This window comes from Mobula birostris, chromosome 32 (assembly GCF_030028105.1).
Source record: "Mobula birostris isolate sMobBir1 chromosome 32, sMobBir1.hap1, whole genome shotgun sequence".
Classification (NCBI taxonomy): Eukaryota; Metazoa; Chordata; class Chondrichthyes; order Myliobatiformes; family Myliobatidae; genus Mobula; species Mobula birostris.
The window spans coordinates 18,004,058-18,026,595 of record NC_092401.1 but is presented as its reverse complement, the minus strand read 5'-3'; the positions used below and the strand labels follow the sequence as shown (position 1 = coordinate 18,026,595).

The window sequence follows — 22,538 nt, the reverse complement described above, 5'->3', positions numbered from 1 at the left end:
TGTACAACTCAAGACTGCAATATACTCTGAAATCGCCTCAGTGATATCAAACTATTAGCAGTAGCACAAGCACAAAAGCTTTAACAGAAACTTGACTCACAGAGTTATACTGCATGGTCCAACTGGCTCATGCTGACCAGGGTGCCCCATCCAAATGAGTCCCTTTTGCCAGCATTTGGGCACTGACCTTCTAAACCTTTCCAGTTCATGTACTCTTCCAATTGTCTCGACCTGTGATTCCACTTTCAGTGAACCATGCGCTTCTACTACAAGGTCCCAGGTCCCTCGGTTCTACAACACAACCTAGGTCCTGCTGTTCACTGTGAAAGTCCTAGCTGGATTTGACCAACACTCCACACTTGCCTGAATTCAACTCCATTTACCATTCCTCAGCCCATTTACTCAGCTGATCAACATCCCCCTGTAACTTTTGATAACCTTCTTCAATATTTCTATACCAAGAATTTAGTGAATTAAGACTTAGGAACCGTGCCTTCTACATTCTTGGTCAAATCACTGAAATGACAAGAACTCGAGGCACACCACTAGTCGCAGGCCTCCAGTCCAAGCAAAAAGAACTTTCACCATCACCCTCTTCTTTCCACCATCCAACCAATGGTGTGAACAATTAGTCAGCTCTCCCTGGATCCCAGCTTAGCTCATCATGAGGAACCTTATCAATTGCCTTACTGAACTCCATATAAACCACACTTACCACTCTGCCTTCATCGACTTTCCTGAAAGTTTCTAATCACAGGCATCAACTTTTGGGGAATGAGCTGGCATGAGGAAGTGGTTGGAGCACATATAATCACAACTTTTCAAAGACTGTTGGACAGGTACATGGATAGGAAAGGTTTAGGTAGCCGTGGTCTTTCTAAAGACCACAAATGAAACTAGCTTAGATGGGCACCTTGGTCAGCTTAAACCTTTTGTTTCCATACTGTATGACTCTTTCTCAGAATAAATAAGGATGGAGATTACATGTCAGCCTTATCTGCAACACCTACATCCCCAGAATGACAAATACCCTCAAATTAATCTGCAAAATTGACACCCAGAGAATGACAAAGAAATTACTCTGTAACACATTTTAAGAATGACAAAGAAAATCCTTGTTACTCTGCAACACCTGCAACCTGAGTATAACAAATACTCTCAAGTTACTCTGATTTAATGACAATGCAAAACAAATATACCTCTGTTGTTTATCCTCTGTGTCAGATGACGATAAAGTCCGCCTTCGTGGAGAAGCCGTTTCATTGACATCAGTCTCATTGGTCTGTGATGGATAAACAAATGGATATAAAAATATTATTAGGCACTAAAAGGAACAATAGTTGCAAATCACTTGTTTTATGTTTTTAAGAATTTAAGCCAGTAGTATGAAGCTATGTCCAATGTTGTTGAACTAAATGGTTTTCACAGGAGCCTTCTGCTCGGTCAGAAGTTTATTTTGTTTTTAATTTACTTTGAGCGTGGTCTTGCAGCACACATAGGTCAGATTTTGGAACCTGCATCAGGAACTTGACTGCAGCTCTCTGCTCACTAAAGGCCGTCTGACAATAAGCAGAGCCCAGCTTAGTTTACACTGGCCCGCAGGACTGAGGTACATTTATAACATTAATTATGCATTTTCAAACAGTTTTCCTTCTGACAATAAATTCTCTAGGAATGCAACACAAGAATCTGAAGCACCAAAGCAATCTACAGGTTAAAACAGATGATTAAAGTCCTGATTCCTTACCAAACAGCTGCTTCTGTCAGAGACTATAAGAACATATCAAAACTAGGTTAATACACTCAGTAAAACAAGTTGGAAACCCACCTAACAAAAGCAGAATTCCAGATAGTGATGGGCTACTCTGCCTGCCTGAATGAGCGTGCATCTAACAACACTCAAGTAGCTTAACAAGTCAGGATGATTGGCACTCCATTCACCACCCACATTATTGAGAGAGGCAAGAGAGGAGATCTCTGGGTCTTTGACTGTGATCTTTGTATCCTACTTTACCACAGATGTGCTTCTAGAGGACTAGTGCAGCAAGAAGAATTTTCAGATTAATGTACCAAACAGTAACAGATCCTTCAGCCCACCTCATCCATGCCAACCTCCATGCCTATCTACATTAGCCCCATTTGTCCTTATCCCTCTAACCCTTTCCAAGTATTTGTCCAAATGCCTTTTAAATGTTGTACCTGCCTCAGCCTCTTCCTTTGGTAGCTCATTCCATATACTCACCACCCTCTGTATGACAATCATGCCCCGCAGATCTCCATTAAATTTCTCCCTCTCAACTTAAATCCGTGCCCTATAGCTTTAGATTCCTTTACTCTGGGAAAAAGACTGCTTTATCCATGTCCCTCATGATTTTATAAACCTTTATAATGTTTCTCTCAGCCTTCTACATTCCAGAGAGGGAAAAACCCAGCCTTTCCAATCTCTCCTTGGAACCACAGTCCTCCATTCCAGGTATCATCCAGATAAAGCTCTTTCGCAAGATCTCTAATGCTGCCACATCCTTTCTGACCGCGTCCGATGCTACCACATCCTTCAAGTTAAAGTGTAAGTCAGCATGAAGGCAAGTGGCGTCCATGAAGCAGCAAACGGTCTGCGGAAGAGTTGACGGGGGACAGAAATTCTAAGAGATGGCCCAGCACAGGTACCAGGGGAGTCTCCGGGTCCTGCCTATCGCACAGGAGAACTCTGATCACACCATAGACTATCATATTCTTACAGAAGCATTAGTAAGCCAGGGTTCAAAGAAAAACAACACCAGACTGCAACTGTAACTAAAAAATAACTAGATAGATTTGGAAATGAATGCACTAAGAGGTTCACATCAAAAGCACAATACAGAAGTGAAAAAGATGCTCATCTATAAAAGAAAGATTCACCCATGCCAGAACTAACATCTCTAAACAGCTGACAGGACTAAGACGGAAACTGCGTAGCAATGAGAACATTAGATGTCGCCCAGCCTTGACCCAAGTAGAGCGAAGCTACAGCCTGTGGTCCATGCAGGTCGAACCCATACCTGAAGTTGCCTGTAACACTGCAATATCACAGACTGCATTGAAGAATACAAGATATTAAAAAAAAACCATAAGCATCAGATTGACATATCAATTACTGCATTTCAGACACTTTTTTCCCCCAAAAGCATTCCACTAAACTGTGAATGATAGATTTTGGTGAGGCTCTTCTCAAAAATTTGGATTCCTGGGATCCACAGTGACCTGGACACTTAGATTCAGAATTGACTTGCCCAAAGAAGACCGATTGTAGTGGTCGATATTCTGGCTGGTAATCTGTGACTAGTGTTTCCCAGAGATCCATACTGCAGCCCTTGTTGTATGTGACATGCACTCAGTGGCCACTTTATTAGCTACACTTGGACGTTTAGGCAAATACCTGATCAGCCAATCACATGGCAACAACACAATGCATAAAAGCACATAAACGTGGTCAAGAGGTTCAGTTGTAGTTCGGACCAAACATCAGAATGGGGGAAAAAATGTGATTCAAGTGACTGACTGCGAAATGGTTGTTGGTGCCAGACGGGGGTGGTTTGAGTATCTCAGAAACTGCTGATCTCCTGGGATTTTCACGCACAATAGTCTCTAGAGATTACAGAGAACAGTGCGGAAAAAAAAATCCACTGAGCGGCAGTCCTGCGGGTGAAAATGTCTTGTTAATGAGAGAGGTCAAAGGAGAAGGGCTAGGATGGTTCAAACTGACAGGAAGATGACAGTATATCGGGACCTCCAAATATCCAGACCTGCCTCTCGGTTTTTTTTGCACTACCTTACTTTCCCTTTTCTATTTATGATTTATAATTTAAATTTTTAATATTCCCTATTGATTTGTACTCCAGGGAGCACAAAGAGCAGAATCAAATATTGCTGTGATGATTGTACACTCTAGTATCAATTGTTTGGCAACAATAAAGTATAACGTAAAGTATAACGTAACGTAAATCAAATAACCACGTGTTACAATATTGGTGTGCAGAGCATCTCTGAATACACAACATGTCAAACTTTGATGTGAATGGACTGAAGCAGCAGAAGACAGGGAACATATGCTCAGTGCCCACTTTATTAGATACAGGAGGTACCAAATAAAGTGGTCACTGAGTGTATATGTAAATGACTTGGATGAACATGTAAACATGAGATTCTGCAAATGCTGGAAATCTTGACCAATACACAATTCCTCCAGCATTTTATGTGAATTTCTCTGGATGAAAACGTGGATAGGTAGGTTAGTAAGTTCACAGAGAATACAAAGATTGATGATGTTGTGGATAATGTAGAAGCTTGCCAAAGGATGCAGCAGGATATGCAGTACTGTGCAAAAGTAAAAAAGTTGCATAAAGTGAAGATGCTTTCAAAAATAATGAAATAAAAAGTTTCTAAATATCAAGAAATTACTATAAAGGGCAGCAAACAGTAAAAAACTAAATCAAATCAATATTTGGTGGTGACCACCAATTGCCTTTAAAACTGCATTAATTCTCTTAAGTACACTGCTGTGCAGTTTTATAAGAAAATCGGCTGGTAGATTCTTTCAAGCGTCTTGGAGAACTTGTCACAGTTCTTCTTCTTTGTTTGTCTTGCTTGCTTCTGTCTCTCCAGGTAATCCCAAACAGCCTCGTTGATGTTGAGATCAGGGCTCTATGGAGTCCATACCATCAGTTGCAGAATTCCTTGTTCTTCTTTTCACTGAAGATAGTTCTTCATAACTTTAGCCATGTTTGAGGTCATTGTCCTGCTGCAGAATGAAGCTGGGACCAATCAGATGTCTCCCTGATGTTATTGTGACATGAATGAGAATATGCTTGTACTTTTCAGAATTGAAGATTCCATTAATTCTGACCAGATCACCAACTCCATTTGCCCCAAACCTGCAGGGAACCGCTGTAGTGCTTCACTGCGGGCTTCAGACACTCATCCATGTAGCACTCCCCAGCTCTTCTGCAGAAAAACCGCCTCCTGTTTGAGCCAAAAAATTGAAATTTTAACTCATCAGTCCAGAGCACTTGCTGCCATTGTTCAGCACCCCAGTCTTTGTGCTTTTGTGCGTAGGTGAGTCTCTTGGCTTTGTCCCCACTTCAGAGGAATTGGTTTTTAGCTGCGACTGTTACATGAAGACCACTTCTGACAAGACTTCTCCAGGCTGTAGAGGGGTGAACTTGTACTCCAGTGGTTTCTGTGAGTTCAAAACTGATAGCAGTGCTGGATGACTTCTGATTTCAAAGGTACTCCAGTTTGATGTGTCCGTCATCTGCTGTACAACCACTGCATTTCTGGACCCCAACCTTACGTGTGCTTCTTCCGAAGAGCTTGGACAGCACATCTTGAAACTCCCGTATGCTGCAAAATTTCTGCTTGGGGGATACTTTGCTAATACAGAATGACCACCTTGTGTCTTGTTGCTATGCTCACTCTTTCCATGTCGTGAGAATTGATGATTTGAAGGTTAAACTGCCATATCCACTACACCCTCACCTTTCAGTTTGGTTGTCCTCCGCCCAGCTTGATTCCTTCTACACCCATTTCTGTTTCAGTTCAGCAGTGCAGTTCATCCAACTCATCATATCATTGATCACTAGCATCTGTTTACCTTTTTTTAAATCATGCTCTGGGTTGCCTATCTATAAAGTAATCACGTTTTCATTTGAAAAGTCATCTATTACTTAAAATGTTACTTTCTTTAACAAAATACAAAAAATTCTCTGTAACATTTAATTTTTGGAAATCTAAAATTTGCTCTTTTCTACTGACACACTATTGCAGACAACAAAAAATAAACATCTAAAACAAAATTTATATAAAAAATCTAGGGCGCCTAAGACTTTTGCACAATACTGTAGAGCAGTTGCAAATGGATGGAAAAACAGCAAATGGAATTTAATTCATCCAAGTGCGAAGTATTGTATGATGGGAGATCAAATATAAAAGGACAGTACACTGTTAATGGCAAGACCCTTAGCAATGTTAACAGGAGTCTAATCCATATCTCCCCAAAAGTGGTTTCGTCGTTTGATAGGGTAAGTAAAGCAGGCACAATGCCTTTACAAGGTATTGAGCTCAGGAATCAGAAAGTGTATGGAATTCTGGTTTGGCTCAATCTGGAGCCTGCATTCAATTCTACATGCCACATTACAGGAAGGAGGTGGAGGCTTTGGAGAGGACGTAGAAGAGGTTTACAGTATTCTGTATGGATAACTGGGCATGTGCAATAAGATGTTGGACAAACCTGGGATGTTTTATTTGATGTGGTGGAGGCTGAGCGGAGATCTGATAGAGCTTTATATGATCGAGGGACAAAGATAGATCAGTTAACCAGTAACTTTCAAGGAGCACCTAAATCCTTAATGCCAGGCATTCTCTTAAGCAGTACCTTGGTCTCAATGAAAATTTCATAGCAATTGCCTACACTATATCACATTATTGTATGAAAACATCCCGGCATACTTCAACAATGCATAAAATAAATTATGTCAACCAAATAATAACAATTTCAATTGATAGTGCCATGGACTATATGTTGGTTAGGAAAGCTATGGTCCAGGTCCAGGTCGATGGGACTAGGAAGAATAACAGTTCAGTGTGGACTAGATGGGCTGAAGGGCCTGTTTCTGCACTGTACTGTTTTATGACACGATGACTCATTAAATCTCAAGGTTAACGAAGATAAGATCAATGGCATCAGAACAGCTGAGGCCATTAGGACTGGGCAACCTTAACAGAGAAGCCAAAAAATAGGCAGTTAGAATGATGGCATTGCCATTAGCAATTCCCCTTGGGATCAAAGGTTACTAGGAATCTGAAGAGAGATGCTGTACCTCAGTCTCAGAGACAAGAGATCATTTCAGAATTTGCTTTTATAATTTGCTTTCACAATGAGAAATCTGCCTCAGGACCAAAATCTGATTGCAGATATTCAAAGTTACAGGAAAGACGGCAGGAAGACCTTCAGAAGGACCACGCCTGGAATTTACCGAGGTATCCATTCTTTAATGTATGCTGTTCCTCACTATTGTGACTTCTGCTAAAATGGAAAAGTTTCCAACCTGCATTGGCTTCTCTCCATCGTGGCTGCTCCGTGACTCCAGGGAAGCTTTCCGAGGTGTACTTGAAGGTTCATCTGCCAAATCTAATGTCAATTTCTCAAATGACATGTCCCTGAAACAAGAGAAGCTCCATCAGTGGGTGATGATGTAGTCAGCTAGAACAGACATTGTTCTAAATACCATCACTGAATACTGAAGGTCACCCAAAGTCAGTCACTGTGCCACCTTCTTCCACACTATTTCTTTCCAAATACTTCTCCACTTTATAAAAAACAATTCTGCAGATTTCAATATGACAGAGAGGAGCTAATCACCATTGTCTATATTGGCTCTAGAAGCAATCCCATCAGTTCCACTTCCGTGCATATGTCCCTATAACCTGGTCTCTCTCACCTGCCCACTGACTCATCACTGACCAACAGCAACCAGTTAACCTACCACCACCACTCCTTTGGGAAGTGAGAGGGAGCCAGTGGAGCAGGGGGAAATCTATACACAATCTCCCCACTGGCAGCTTCAGAGATCAGGATCAAACCCGAATCACTGGAAACGTGCAGCAGTAACACTGATAGCAACACCACTACACCTCCTTTAAAGGCTGTTACCAACTTGTTCGTGGTAGGCGTGGCTTTTCATAAGATCGCCAAACTATATTACTTTTGACCATTTAGTTACAATTACATTTGATTCAGAAGCAGAATCAAAATTAGGCTTATTATCATGAAATAAATTATGAAATTTGTTGTTTTGTGGCAGCTGTACAGTGTAGATATAACAAATTACAATGTGAATTATAATACAAAATCCTATAAGTTACAATATTTCTTGTTACTTCATTAAAGGTTTTTACTTGTGTGTTGTCACTCCCCAACTGCCCTGCAACTTAATACTTCACTCCCTCCCAGATACAACACCCATCTTTCTTGTCTGTCCGATGCTACCTGACCTGCTGTTTTATGGCAGAAGATGCTACAAATATTTAGCGGCTCTGGCAGTATCTGTGAAGGATGAAACAGTTCATTTTTCAGCTTCTTAAAATCAAGAGCAGGAGGTCGCCATCTAGGCCTCCCGCTATGAGAAAATTGTTCCTCATCTCAGTCCATGGCCTCCCCTCAATCCGAGACTGTGACTAAGGGTTCAAGAGAAACCTGGTAGGGGGCAACTGAACCCTATAAGAATCCTGTACATTTTAAAGAACACTTCAGTTTTCTAAATTCCAGAGAATACTGGGCTGAAGTAGTTTAGTAAATCTTTCCAGGTGCTAAGAATAAATTATTTAGGTAAGGAGCTCCAGGTGTAGTATCCCCAAGGCTGTGCCAAGAGAGGAACAAGATGTGAAATAGAATGCAAATAACAGGAATTCTGCAGATGCTGGAAATTCAAGCAACACAGATCAAAGTTGCTGGTGAACGCAGCAGGCCAGGCAGCGTCTCTAGGAAGAGGTACAGTTGACGTTCCAGGCCGAGACCCTTCGTCAGGTCAGTCCTGACGAAGGGTCTCGGCCTAAAACGTCGACTGTACCTCTTCCTAGAGACGCTGCCTGGCCTGCTGCGTTCACCAGCAACTTTGATCTGTGTTGTGAAATAGAATGGAAGGATTCTCAAGAGGAAAGAGACTCTACAAGCACATGAGGACCAATATCCAACAAAAAGATCGTGAGCTAAAGACCTGACAGAGAGGGGAAATTGTGCAGCTGACACCCACACACATTGATTCTTCAGCACTAACAAAGCCATCTATGACTCAACCACCCAAGGACAGACCACACTGCAGTCTTGCAGAGTTTATCAAAGACAAGCGAAGCAGTCAGCATCTCGATCAAGACTTTGCAATTTAAGTGTCCTTGATTCTATTCCACAGCACACCACCTGCCACAACATTGATTCTACACCAGCCAAGCAAGAGGTTGGAAATAGCATCCATTATCTCAAAATAATAACAACAGTGCCTCTGGAGGAGATGAAATCTCTGCTGAAGTAGTAAAATACAACAGAGGACTATGCTGATGTGAATTTTTGATCACATCTCCTTCTTCTAGGAAGTTGACAATGTCCCAGGAGTTCTTAGATGCAAGAAAAAGAAAATCCAACTACAATGGGTCTGCATACTGGCTGAGACACAAAAACCATTGCAAAGGTCCTACTCAACTGCCTCTTCTCTGGTACAAATCTCCTCCCACAGCCACAGGACAGATTTCACCCACAAGATGAACGAGAGAAAATCTGCAGATGCTGGAAATCCAAGAAACACATTCAAGATGCTGGAGGAACTCAGTAGGCCAGGCAGCATCTATAGAAAAGAGTACAGTCGGTGATTCAGGCTGAGACCCTTCATCAGGTCCAGATAAAGGGTCTCAGCCCGAAATGTTAACTGCACTCTTTTCCATAGGTACTCATTTTACTTCACCTCAGGAAAAGACCAGCTCAATTTCTCCCCATAACTAAATACCTCTAGGCAACATCCTGGTGAACTTCCTCTGCACTCTTTCTAGTACAGTTACATCCTTCCAATAGTGTGGCACACAATACTCCAATCACTATCAAGGAGGAAGAAAGAGGGGCTGGAGATGAAAATGTGGAAACTGGACATCTTCAAGAGGATGGATAATCAGGAACCGAAACTCTTGGTGAATAAGAGCAATCCGAGGGTTTAACAAGGACAAAAAGGTTAGAGTGGAAAAAGTGGCAGAAGTTTCATCCGCGTGAGCTGCGAGACTGGGCAAAGCAGAAAACCAGCCCAAATTATTTAAATAGTCCACCAGCAAATTATGATGGGAAATCCAGCAGTGTATACATAAGGCAAAATAAACTTACCCAGGCATATTGTTGGATAGTGACTGCCGACCCTCGGAGACGGCAGCCATGTAAGATGAAGGACTGTACGTCCCAGTGGAGTTGACAGCAGGAAATGCTTTTCTCAACAACCGACCCCAAGTAGCAATGTTGATATTCATCTGAGGAGCTCGAAGGAAAGCCTTCCCTAAAACACAATACATTGGGTAGATGATTAGTAGGATTAGGGAAAACACGTATTGTTTATGACAAAGTACCCAGCAGTTCGGGACTTCATTCCAAAACACACCTACCAGTCTTACATTCAAAACTCTCAAACACTCCTCTGATACACATTTGTAAGTGATGAATCTTGTCAACAGCTTGGGAAAGCAGGTCAGGTTTGCTGATGACACTGAGAAGGGAGTAGAGTAAAACGGTAGGTGTGAGCAGTAAGCTACAAAGCGGCACTGATGAATTAGGGAATGGGCAAAACTAGAATTAAATGATGAAAAGTACGAAGTATCAAACTTCTAAATCTCTACCCGAAGTAGAATTCTTTCCCAGGGTAAAAAGGTTGATGTTGAACACTGGAGGTTATGGCTTTTAAGGGCAGAAGGGGAAAATTTAAAGATGTGTGGGGCAAGTTTTTTGACTTACACAGAGTGGTGGGTGCCTGGAATTAGCTGCTGGGATGGTGGTGGAAGTAGATATGATGGTGGTGTTCAAGAGGCTTTCAGATAGACATATGAGTATGCTGGATAAGGAGACATGGATCATGTGAATTGAACTGAATTGAATTGACTTTATTTCTTATATCCTTCACATATGAGTAAAAATCTTTTATGTTATGTCTCCATCTAAATGTGCAATCATAGTTATTTATAATAAATAGAACAGTCGATGTAATATAGTGTACACTCAAATCAGCATGAATTCATTAGTCTGATGGCCTGGTGGAAGAAGATGTCCCGGAGCCGGTTGGTCCTGGCTTTTATACTGCAGTACTGTTTCCCAGATGGTAGCAGCTGGAATAGATTGTGGTTGGGATGGCTTGGGTCCCCAGTGATCCTTTTTTACACATCTGTCCTTGTAATGTCCTGAATTATAGGAAGTTCACAACTACAGATGCACTGTGCTGTCCGCACCACTCTCTGAAGAGTCCTGCGATTAAGGGAGGTACAGTTCCCATACCAGGCAGTGATGCAGCCAGACAGGATGCTCTCAATTGTGCCCCTGTAGAAAGTTCTTAGGATTTGGGGGCCCATACCAAACTTCTGAGGTGAAAGAGGTGTTATGTGTCTTTTTCACAACACAGCTGGCGTGCACAGACCACCTGAGACCCTCAGTGATGTGGATGCCAAGGAACTTGAAGCTGTTCACCCTCTCAACCCCAGATCCATTGATGTCAATGGGAGTTAGTCCATCTCCATTCCTCCTGTAATCCACAACCAGCTCCTTTGTTTTTGCGCCTTTGAGGTTGTTTTCTTGATACCACTGTGTCAGAGAGATGACTCCTTCCCTGTAGGCCAACTCGTTATTGTTTGAGATAAGGCCAATCAATGTAGCATCGTCGGCAAATTTAATTAGCAGATTGGAGCTGTGCTTGGCGATACAGTCATGGGTATACAGGGAGTAAAGGAGAGGATTCAGTACGCAGCCCTGAGGGGCTCTTGTATTGACAGTCAGAGGGTTAGATGTGAGGGAGCCCACTCTTACAATCTGCTGGTGATGTGACAGGATTAATTTATTTTGGCATTATGGGCAGTACAGACATAATGGACTGAAGGGCCTGTGCTTGAGTGGTACTGTTCTATGTTCCAGAATAATGGAAGAACCCTAAAATTAAAGATTCCAAGTTTAGAGATCGCAGTAAGCTAGTGGATGGGTATCACTTGCATTTATAAAGCAAATACTGCACAAAAGTGATGTCAGACAAAATGTGATTTCAAGTCACACATAGAACTATTAGGACCCATGACTAAAACATGACTCGGGCTCTTCGGAGGTGTAGCTATCACTATTACTGCACAGAGCGTCGGAGTTTGGAGTTCAATTGGTACATTCCATCCCATGTGGGCGTGGGTTCCTCCCAAGATCCAAAGACATACCAGTTAGTAGGTTAATTGGTCATTGTAAATTGTCCCATGATTAAGCTACAGATAAAGGATAACACAGCTCAGAGGGCCAGAAGGGCCTGTTCTGTACTGTATCTCTAAATTTTAAAAAATACTATCATTTTGAAGAGTATCTTAACACAAGAGAGAGAGCTAGAGAGAGTGGGTTTGAGCCAAGGGTATGGATAGCCAGAAGGAACAATGGTGAAAAGGCTGAAATGAGGATTCACAGGAAGCCACACCAGGAAGGGGATGTGGGATGTGAAGAAGAGCATCCACAGAGGACCATCATTCGAAAGTCAAGATCTCAATCCTAATGGAATGGCCTTTCTCTTACAAAGACTGGAGTAGAAATGAATGATAGGTATGTTATAGTTACATGAAGTTCTGCTTTGACTGCATCCGGAATATTGTGTCAATTCTGGGTCTGTAGTTCACAGGATATACAAGGAGTTCAAACAGGTTGGATTCTAGAGAGTTGGCAGAACTCCATCTCCTCTGGTGAAATCAAACAGAATATTCACTCCAAATGTTAAAATTAGAGCTTGACAATTCTAGAATGATGTTGAAGCTGGTGAGAACTTAGACAAAGATCAGGCCCTAGCAATCCCCTCTCTTGACTCTCCCAAATATAATCCATCAGGCCCAAATGTTCCTTCTAAATGTTCTTTAAAAAAACCAACACCTTCTCCACCTTTGATATCAATATGCCCTGGAATACTGCTATGTCAGCATAGTACGTCATGATCTTGCTGTCCTCCAAGTTTTTCACCCTGGTGAATATCGATGTAAAGTATTCATTTAATACATCTACCACTCATGCATAAATTTCCTCTTTTGTCAATGAGTGGTCCCACTCAATTGTTTTTAATGTGCGTACAAAATGTCTTTTATTCTATTTAATCCACTCATCAAGGACACTTCATGGCTCACTTGACCCTGCATTCTTTGCCTTCTGTTCTTGTTTCCTTTATATTCCTCATAGGCCCTGTCCAATTTCAGCTTCCTAGCCTTCATATATGCATCCTTTTTCTGACTAAATTTACAACATCTTAAAGATAGTTTACAGGACATCAAATGGAAAGGTTAGTAATATGAGTGAATTTGCTGTTGAAAGAAGGCCCTTGAGTCAGGGGAACTAGAATAAGTGACGCTGCAGATTGCAACATCGGAACACCGAGCTATTGGTCTCTCTCTCGTCTGCTGCAGGAGCGATATCTATCTCTCCCTTGCTAGTGAGAGAGAGACAGCCTGTTTGACAGTAGTTTTTGATCGACTCTAGGTCATGGTCTCTGGGGGCTCTGCAATTGCTTGCATGGTGGGTGGTGGGGGGTTGATGCTTTCGCTAGAGCAAGGAGGGAAGGGGGAGGGGGAGAGTTGATGCCTTTTGCTGCTGCTTCTGCATGGGAGAGAGGATGGGTGTCTTTGTGGTTCTAATGTTTTCTGTCATTCATCCTTTGTTTTCCCCCCTCTGTTTCATGGACGTCTGTGTAGAGTAAGGATTTCAGGCTGTATGCTGTATACATTCTCTGATATCAAACTGAACCATTGAACCGGGTGATAACAATTCAACAACTGCTGGAAAATGCTAACTCGCAGGCAAGAACTTAAAACTATTATCGAGAGTTTTGTTTTAAAGATAACTAACTGGAAATTGGAGATGCACTTTATTAAGATGTTACTCAATGATTAAAATTAATTATTCTTAAACCCTTTTGCACAGCGGTTTATCTGAATATGAGGTAGCATGAGAAAGGCAAAATAATTCTCAGATCTGCTCAGTTGAGAAGGTTTCACTCAGACAAAGTCAATAGGCTGAGAAACCAACTTTGAGTAAGGAAAAATCAAAGGGTGACCAGACAGACTCAAACTAGAACAAATTTGTTTTACCTTGCTGCTTGGAGAAGATCTTTTTCTGTCGTTGCAGTTTGGGTATTCGCTCAATCACTGGATTGGAGAATGTGACCTGCCAAATAACAATGAGTATCCGAGTTGAAAAGCTGCAACTGTTACGGTACAAGAAGAATCAGCCTTGTAAGCAACCGAGCACCGGAGCTGATCATTGCTGAATGGTGAAAGCCCATGGAAATATTAAAAATGTTACTGTTAGATAACGAACATAATCAGTGGCAAAGAGGCGATGCCAGTAGATCCGATGCCTCACAGCTTCAACGACCTGGGTTTAATGTTGTCTTTGTTGAGCTTGCCCGCTCTCCCTGTGCCTGCGTAGTTTTCTCCTGGTTGCTCCATTTTGAGGAAATTGGGGAGTTACTTAGACAAAAGAGATTCTACAACTGCTGCAAAATCTAAGCAACACCCACAAAATGCTGGAGGAGCTCAACAGGTCAGGCAGCATCTACAGAGGGAAATGAAGCAGCTGATGCTTCAGGTGGAGATAATTCGTCAGCCTGAAACAAGGACAGTTCACTACTCTCCATCGACATTGCCTGACTGGCTGAGCTCCTCTAGTTAGTTAATTAGACACTGCATTGCTGTGAGTGTGTAGATGAATGGTAGAATCTGGGTGAGGCCAATGGGAATGTGGAGAGAATAAAATGGGTTGGAGTGGGATTAGTACACAAATTGTGAGTATGTACTCAGTGGGCTGAAGGCGCTATGCTGTACCACTTGATAAATCTAGGAGGGCTACAGCAAAAGTGAATAGAAGTTATGCTTCAGCAATACAAAGCTGATTGTGAAGGATGGATCATTAATAGAAGATTCTGCAGATGCTGGAAACCTTGAGCAATGCCCACAAAATGCTGGAGGAACTCGACAGGAGAAGGGGGTTGACAGGGAAAATAAATCGGCCATGATTGAACGCTAAAGCAGATTCGATGGGCCAAATATCCCAGTTCTGCTCTTATGTCTTCTGGTCTAATGTTCTAAATTTTAGAAACAGCCATGAACTGCAGAACGGGACTGTGCAGTAATTAACCCACTGCATAAGGTCCACACATACAACAACTTCTAACATAAATAAGACCCTGATACATCCATAGATGTTTCGGTCAACAATCTGTCCTTAGGACCAACTGGACATTGTGTTTCAATCTACAATGATACAAAGTAAGGAGGGGACAGAGGGCCTCATGGTATTGTATCAAGACAACAACCTCTTTCTTAACAACAGCAAAACGTGGAGCTGGTCATCTTGATATCTCAGTACTCATGACAATAATAAAACAACTCCAGTAATAATAATCAGCTGACCTATGTTAAAAGCAAGTTCAAGGTTTTCTAAATGCAGTAATCCCTAATTTGCTCAGTATTTGCATCCCCGTTAATTTAAACTTTTTAAAACCCTGTCATATTCAAAAGTTATAATAAGCAAAATTAAATATGTTAATTATTTGAGCTACAGCAAGGATTTTCACTTTGGTATGAAAATTTCTTTATGTCCTTAGGTAATTTATTCATAATACTGAGACAAAATACTGCAGATGCAGGAATCTGGAGAAAATAAACTGCTGGAGGAACTCCGTAGGTCAGGCAGCATCTGTAGTGAGATGGTCTACATTTCAGGTCAAGACATTGCTTTGAGACTAAGCTCATAGAGGGGAGATTATTAACACAAGGAGGTGAGAGGGACAGCTGAGGTGAGGAGTTGGTGGGTAATAGGTGAAACCACTTAACAAGGGAGAAGGTGAGAAATGTGTGGGGAGGGGACTGATGAAGTGAAGACAGAGGCTGGAGGATGAGTGGAGACACAAGCAATGTTCTCTCTAATCTGTTATGACCAGTATGCGCAAAAATCTTGTACTGTGTAATTTTTTGTCAAGTGACATGTGCGCACTGAATAATTTCTTCAATAAAGACAGTATAAATCAGCCAGTTCTAAAATCTGCAGACAAACCAATTCAAACTCCACGCTGCCAACACACTCCATATCAGAAACTGGAAAAGAAAACGTGATTGTGTATGATTGTGAATTATACTTAAACATGCCAACTAGGTAGAGGGTGACAACCTTTTGTGCGCAGTTAAGTTCCTTTGTGGACTAGTAGCCAAAGATGTGTACACATGCACAGCTTAGAGGGATCATTGTACACAAGAGGCTGCAAGTACAAGAATCAGCTAAGCGGGGAGGGTGATAAGACGAACTAGATGAGGGAGGGACGGTGGCCTGGTGGAACCAATGGAGGAGAGGTAAGAAATTGGGTATGAGGGGGGCTGGTAGGGTGAGTGGGGGGGGGGGGGAGGGGAGGTTAGAGAATTTGAATGCTGCCTCTCCATGTACTGCCTCCCCGCTTCTGTACGCATACCTGTATACACACATACACCTTCTTGTACCAGCCATCTCCTCTCAACATACTCAGTCTTGTGCAGGATCCCAAAAGATGGACAATCCATCTGGCTCCAGATATGGTGCTCGACCCCCAGTTCCTCCAGCAGTTTTCTTTATTATTTTGTTTTATTTTAGAGATGCAGCGTAGAATGGGCTTTACTGGCCCACCTAGCTATGTCACCCAGCAACCCACCAATTTAACCTTAGCCTAATGAGAGGACAATCCACAATACCAATCCATTTATTAACCAGAGCATCTTTGAACTGTGGGAGGAAACCGGTGCACCCCGAGGAAATCCTCGCACTCGGGAAAAAATATATAAACTTTCTTACAGAGGACGCCAGAAAAAAAGTCCAAACTCCGATGTCCTGAGCTGTATTAGGGTTGTGATAACATTCACAATTTGAATGATTACTGCAATCTTTGACTTTTTAAAAAATTTTAACAGTCTTTTGAGTACCGTAGAATGTCAAGTGTGTGTAGAAATAGTGTCTGTCATTTTACCTCAGTGGTTTCACGCACCAGTCCTGTTCTACCTCAGCATTGCTTGAGGCACCAGGGGCATGCAGAACCTTGCTGACTGGACCCTGAAGGTAAACATTCAGCAAATTCCTAAATGATAAGTATAAGATAAGGGTGAGGGAAATGCATATGTCTCAGCAATTAGTGTAGGTGGCGAGTCTCAGCTCAGCTGAATCCAAGCCAATGTAAATGCTGCAAAATTTGGAGAACATGCCTTCTGAAAATAGAACATAATGACCTGAAGTCAATAGGTCATCTCCCTTGGCTGGAGCACCCAGTCTTATTTATCTTTCCTGATTCACAGTGTCAGCAAGAAAACAGGATAATTACAAATGTCTCTCTGTCACTGCCATCCACTTCTGTGCAAGCCTCTTCTGCTTAACATTCCCTCCTCCTCTTGCCCACCCACTGACTCGTTTGCAAGGTGATGAACGGGCCACCAGACGTACCTCGGTCAGCAGCACCCCTTGAGGCTCCAAATCCAGATGAATTTCATGCCGCTGATTATCCAGGAAATCTTCCAGCTTGAGGTACTTCAATGCACAGAGAGAGCGCCAATCCCGCCAGTACACACTGATCTCCAATTCCCGAGACTGAAATTTAAGGAAGGGGGATTATAATGAACACCTCCACATGTCACCATAGTTTAACACGCTCTATCGGTGGCAAAAAGGTAGAAAAGTTTTCCATAATAACGCAACAGGTCTTCTTAAATATTAGTAATTGGTATGCATCTTAGACATGGCTTAATGAGACAGTAAGGTTTGAAAACAAACTAACAACAACCTTTTATATTCTTATTTTATACTGTTATGATAGTGAAGGGTGATACAAATGTATGAAAGCTGTAATTGCGTGAAGTATAATTATATCAACCAAAGTAATGGATTGCAGTTAATTGGGACTCACCGGGACCAGTACACTTTGGCCCAATTAAGCAGCTGCCCCAGTTAGCCAGTTTCAAGGAAATACTTAAAAAGGGACATAAAAGAAAAACTACTGTTTAACTGAGTAACAAATTATGTATTGAAGTGAAATACAGAATAAACTAAAACACTAGCAATATTAGTACAGTGCTATAAAACCTAGGATGGTGCAGTGGAGATATGTCTTAACCAAAGGAGGTGCAAGGTGCTCCTTCCTTCTGCTGGCCTACGGGGTCACCCTTGAGCAAAGTGCGGCACCTATTTAGTACCCCCCCCCCCCCCCGGATCAGGATCACGTGAAACCCATGGGAGCAGGTGTCAGATAGTCATATAAGCAGCTGGTGGATATTACAAATCCTGGTTATGCAACCACTGACACCAGGCAGACAACCTCTGAAGAATGTTTGGGATCACCCAACTTGTAAAGACACTGCCCAGAAGATAGTGGCAAAACACTTCTGCAGACAAATTTGTCAAGAACAATCATTGTCACCGGGAGAAATTCATCCAGAATTGCCTGTAAATTAACAAAATCAGCTGACGGTTGTGCAGGCAATGGACTGCTTTCATACAGGGCTTTCAATACTTCCTTTCTCCAATTTTCATTTTCATTGTAACATTCAAGATGATTGTCAATACCTTCAAATTTTTCAGAGTTCCTAACTTGCTGAAGTAGTGAAATAGTTTCATTTTCACTCCTGCCATTCCTGGCATCTCCAAGCCTGAATGCTTGAAACACAGTGAGCAAAACACAGTTCTGAATTGTCTTACTGATTCCCCTCATCTCTCTAGTTTACCTTCTCAGATTTCTTTCCATCATCTTACAATTCCTTTTCATAAATTAACGTGCACCCATCTTATTACTAGCCACTCATCAATAATTAAATCCCTGTTTCTCTGGGACATTACCCCATTACAAGCAGCTTCAAGAATCTTTCTGTAATAATTCTATTCTAGTTTGTTGTCCTTAGGATCCTTAATGCTCAATGCAAGGATTTGTTACTTTCAGTTGGCATCGTTTACGTGGTTACCTGGACTAGGTCAGCACAGAACTTATCCTACTTCATTGGTTCAACAAAGAGTTTGTTATTTCCTTCTGTTCTGTGTCATCTTGCACATATTGTCTTTCCCGTTCACAAATGCTCTGCAGATCTCTTGACTCCTTCATAATTGATAAAGCCTTCAACAAAACAGTTTCAAACTCCAAACACGAGGAAATCTGCAGATGCTGGAATTTTAAGCAACACACACAAAAAATGCTGGTGAACGCAGCAGGCCAGGCAGCATCTATAGGAAGAGGTACGGTCGACGTTTCGGGCCGAGACCCTTCGTCAGGACTGGCCCGAAATGTCGACTGTACCTCTTCCTATAGATGCTGCCTGGCCTGCTGCGTTCACCAGCATTTTTTGTGTGTGTTGCTTCAAACTCCAATCCTTAGTAGAAATAAAAAGCAGAAAGGTGCCCAACCATTGATCTTTAAGGCTCACCAAGGAATTTCATTCTAGCTCCCCACCAACTCTGTGCCCCATCTATTTGTCTTCTATACAAAGGGAAATGGTCTTCCTGTTCATTCTGAGTCAGCCTCTCATTTTTTTAAAATCAGACCTCAATGAAATCCCCTTTCAGGGATCTGTGAACTTCAAGATGTGTTCACGAATTATAGATAAATTATATGTATAAACATTATTATTTGATCTGGTCATGATGAAAGATCCTTTTACTTCATCTTCAGTTAGATCTGCTACACACTTATCTCATCAAAGAATTACTTAGAGACACACAGGACAGAAACAGGCCTTTGTCCCACCAAGTCGATGTCACCCACTACCAACTCACATTTATCCTATTTAAGACACTATATGCATTCCTTCTCTGTCAGTGATTTAAGTAGTTGTCTAGCTGCTTTGTAAATATCATGATGCTCTGCCTTCATCACCTCTTCGGGAAGCATTTACCATATTCCAGCCACCCTATATATGTAATAATTCCCCCTCAGATTCTCTCCAAACCTCCTCCCTCTCGCTTTAAACCCAAGCTGTCTTGTCTTTGACACCAACATCATGGAGAAGAGGTTTTTACTGTCTCTCTCCCACCCGATCGGATCTCAGCCTCCTCCACTCCAAGGAAAACAAGCTCAACCAATGTAGCCTTTCCTTCGACACATTCCACATAGCATGCCTGCACCCTCTCCAGCGCAGTCACATCCTCCTCTTCAATGGGGAATTAAAAACAATAAAACCCATTCCCTTCACTCACACGTTCCAACTCCACCGTGAAATTCTGATTCCATGACTGTTCACCTATCGACTTCCATGCAGTCTGGCCAACAACTATGTTGTCGAGCTTCAGGACAGCACTCACTTCATCTGGAGAGAAAGGAACATTGCAGTATGAAGATTATTACAATAATTATCCAATTTGTAGTAAAACATCAATGGTGAATCCTGCTCTGTCCTGGGACACATCTTCCTTCACAGCTCTTGGATCTCCTCTTTGTCATACACTAGCTGTGTTTGTTATGCATTTTGGGACTGAAGCAAACCATCTTCTGCATGTAGTACTCCATCACGCACTCTACAGAAGGCTGGATAAAATACAACACTGTGAATTGTAGAATACTTTTAACATGCTCTGTCCAAGTGAAACTGCACCATTCCAACCAGGAAGCAGTAATCCAGCTGGGGAGAGTGAATATTTCAGAGTCCATTTTCGAAAGAGGGAATAACACTAGAAAGCACATGCTTGTCATTATTTACTGGACGGGCACAGAGACCACAGGAAATGGCAGCAGTTGTTGTTCATATCTAACTGCTCCTGAATCAAAATTATATTTCCTCAAACTATTAGCAATATCTGCTTTCCCCTTCACCTCACGTACTTGTCTACCTTCCCTTTAAATGCATCTGCATTAATGGCAACAACCATGGGAGAGAAATACAAATTCACACTCAGCGATTCAGGAACAGCTTCTTCCCTTCTGCCATCCGATTCCTAAATGGACTTTGAAGCTTTTGACACTACCTCACTTTTTTTAATTTACAGTATTTCTGTTTTTGCATATTTTTTAATAATCTATTCAATACACGTAATTGATTTACTTGTTTATTATGTTTTTTGTCTCTCTCTCTCTGCTAGATTATGTATTGCATTCAACTGCTGCTGCTTAAGTTAACATATTTCACGTCACATGCCAGTGATAATAAACCTGATTCTGATTCTCACCACTCTTTAGATAAAATGTCTCTGCACCCCCACCTCTAAAAATTCTGCTTGATTTCCAAGGTACTATTTTACCTGGTTGGCCTCTAGCCTCATCCGCACTAGTGGAAATGTCCTCTTTGTACTCACTCTCTCAAAACCTTACAGGACCTTTGTTGAATTACAAAGGCAACCTGTGGCAATATTAGTCCCAGAGCTCTACTCCTTGTGGGACACCACCCTGCATGATGGCTTATTGGGAACACTTCAGGATCAGAGTCAGGCTTAATATCACCGGCATACGTCATGAAATTTGTTAACTTTGTGGCAGCAGTCCAATGCAATACATGATAAAAGGAAAAAAAATTATTAAAGTATATACGTTAAATATTTAAATTAAATAAGTAGAGCATACACTAGGAAATAAAAAAGTAGTGATGTAGTGTTCACGAGCTCAATGTCCTTTCCCTAGAAGCTATTCGTGAATCATTGAGTTGTGTGCCTTCAGGATTCTGTACCTCCTTCCTGATTAGCAATGAGAAGAGGGCATGGCCTTGGTGATGGGTGTCCTTAACGATGGATGCCACCTTTCTTTGGCATTGCTCCTTGCGGATGTCCTGGGTACTATGGAGGCTAGTGTCCTTGAGGCAGGCAGTTTCTACTCAAACTTTTGAACAGAATTTTAAACCTTTGCCTCAAGGTGCTCAACTATCCTCTAATGGGACGAAATTTCCTCTGCTTAATCCATAATCTTCACACCTTGAATAAATGCTGCCTTTCTTTCTAAAGGCTGCCATTATAGTCACCACAGTCCTCTACTGCAATGGATGTCCCATGACTACCCAGATCCTTTCTCCTTGTTCCTCTGCCCGCTTTGCTCTGAAAGAAAAATGTCCTCTTTCTTCCTGAACGATGGCTTCGCTCGTGAACAGTGGACAGAGCCTTAACCACATCTCACCTATTTATCACACTAACTCCTGCTCCTCCTGGATACAGCCAGAACAAAATTCTTCTGGCCCTCACCTACCACTCCACCAGGCTTATGCTTTGCAATTTTCTCAGCCCTAACGAGTTTCCATCATCAGAGCTTTTTGAAGGAATCTCTTCCTGGTCCACTCCATTTTCATCCACCACCCAAGGGACACAACAGTCTTCCCACCCGAAGCGGTGATTAATGGGGATTTCTTCCAATCAGTGTTCACAGCATGCCTATAAAAAAGTATTCACCCCCCTTGGAAGTTTTCATGTTTGATTGTTTTAGAGAAATTCTGGAGGAAAACCCAATGCAGTCTGCAAGAAAACTGTAACTTGGAAGAAGATTATTTGTTTTCTAGCAAGACAATGACCCCAAGCATTAAGCCAAAGCTATACAGGAATTGCTGCCAAAAAGTACATCTACTAAATACTGACTCGAAGAGGGTGAATACTTATGCAATCAATCATTTTCTGTTTTATATTTGTAATTAGTTTAGATTACTTTGACACGAAGAGTCTTTTTCTGTTGATCAGTGTCAAAAAAGTCGAATTAAATCCACTCCGATTCAATGTTGTAAAACAATAAAATATGAGAACTTCCACTGGGAGGTGTGAATACTTTTTAATGGCACTGTATGAGAGTGATGATAAACCTGAT

General features: G+C 41.8%; 1 protein-coding gene across 2 annotated transcripts in view; it reads right to left on the bottom strand.

Annotated features, from left to right (window-relative positions):
* LOC140191269 (serine/threonine-protein kinase N2-like) overlaps positions 1-22,538 on the bottom strand; it is a 155,123-nt gene that overhangs the window by 57,219 nt on the left and 75,366 nt on the right. For both annotated transcript variants that reach the window (XM_072248527.1, XM_072248528.1), the window contains exons 8-13: positions 19,964-20,073; positions 17,231-17,374; positions 13,861-13,936; positions 9,896-10,061; positions 7,083-7,194; positions 1,200-1,282 (exon numbers count right to left, since the gene is read on the bottom strand). In XM_072248527.1, coding sequence (XP_072104628.1) covers positions 1,200-1,282; positions 7,083-7,194; positions 9,896-10,061; positions 13,861-13,936; positions 17,231-17,374; positions 19,964-20,073 — 691 coding nt within the window. The remainder of the gene's footprint in view (positions 1-1,199; positions 1,283-7,082; positions 7,195-9,895; positions 10,062-13,860; positions 13,937-17,230; positions 17,375-19,963; positions 20,074-22,538) is intronic.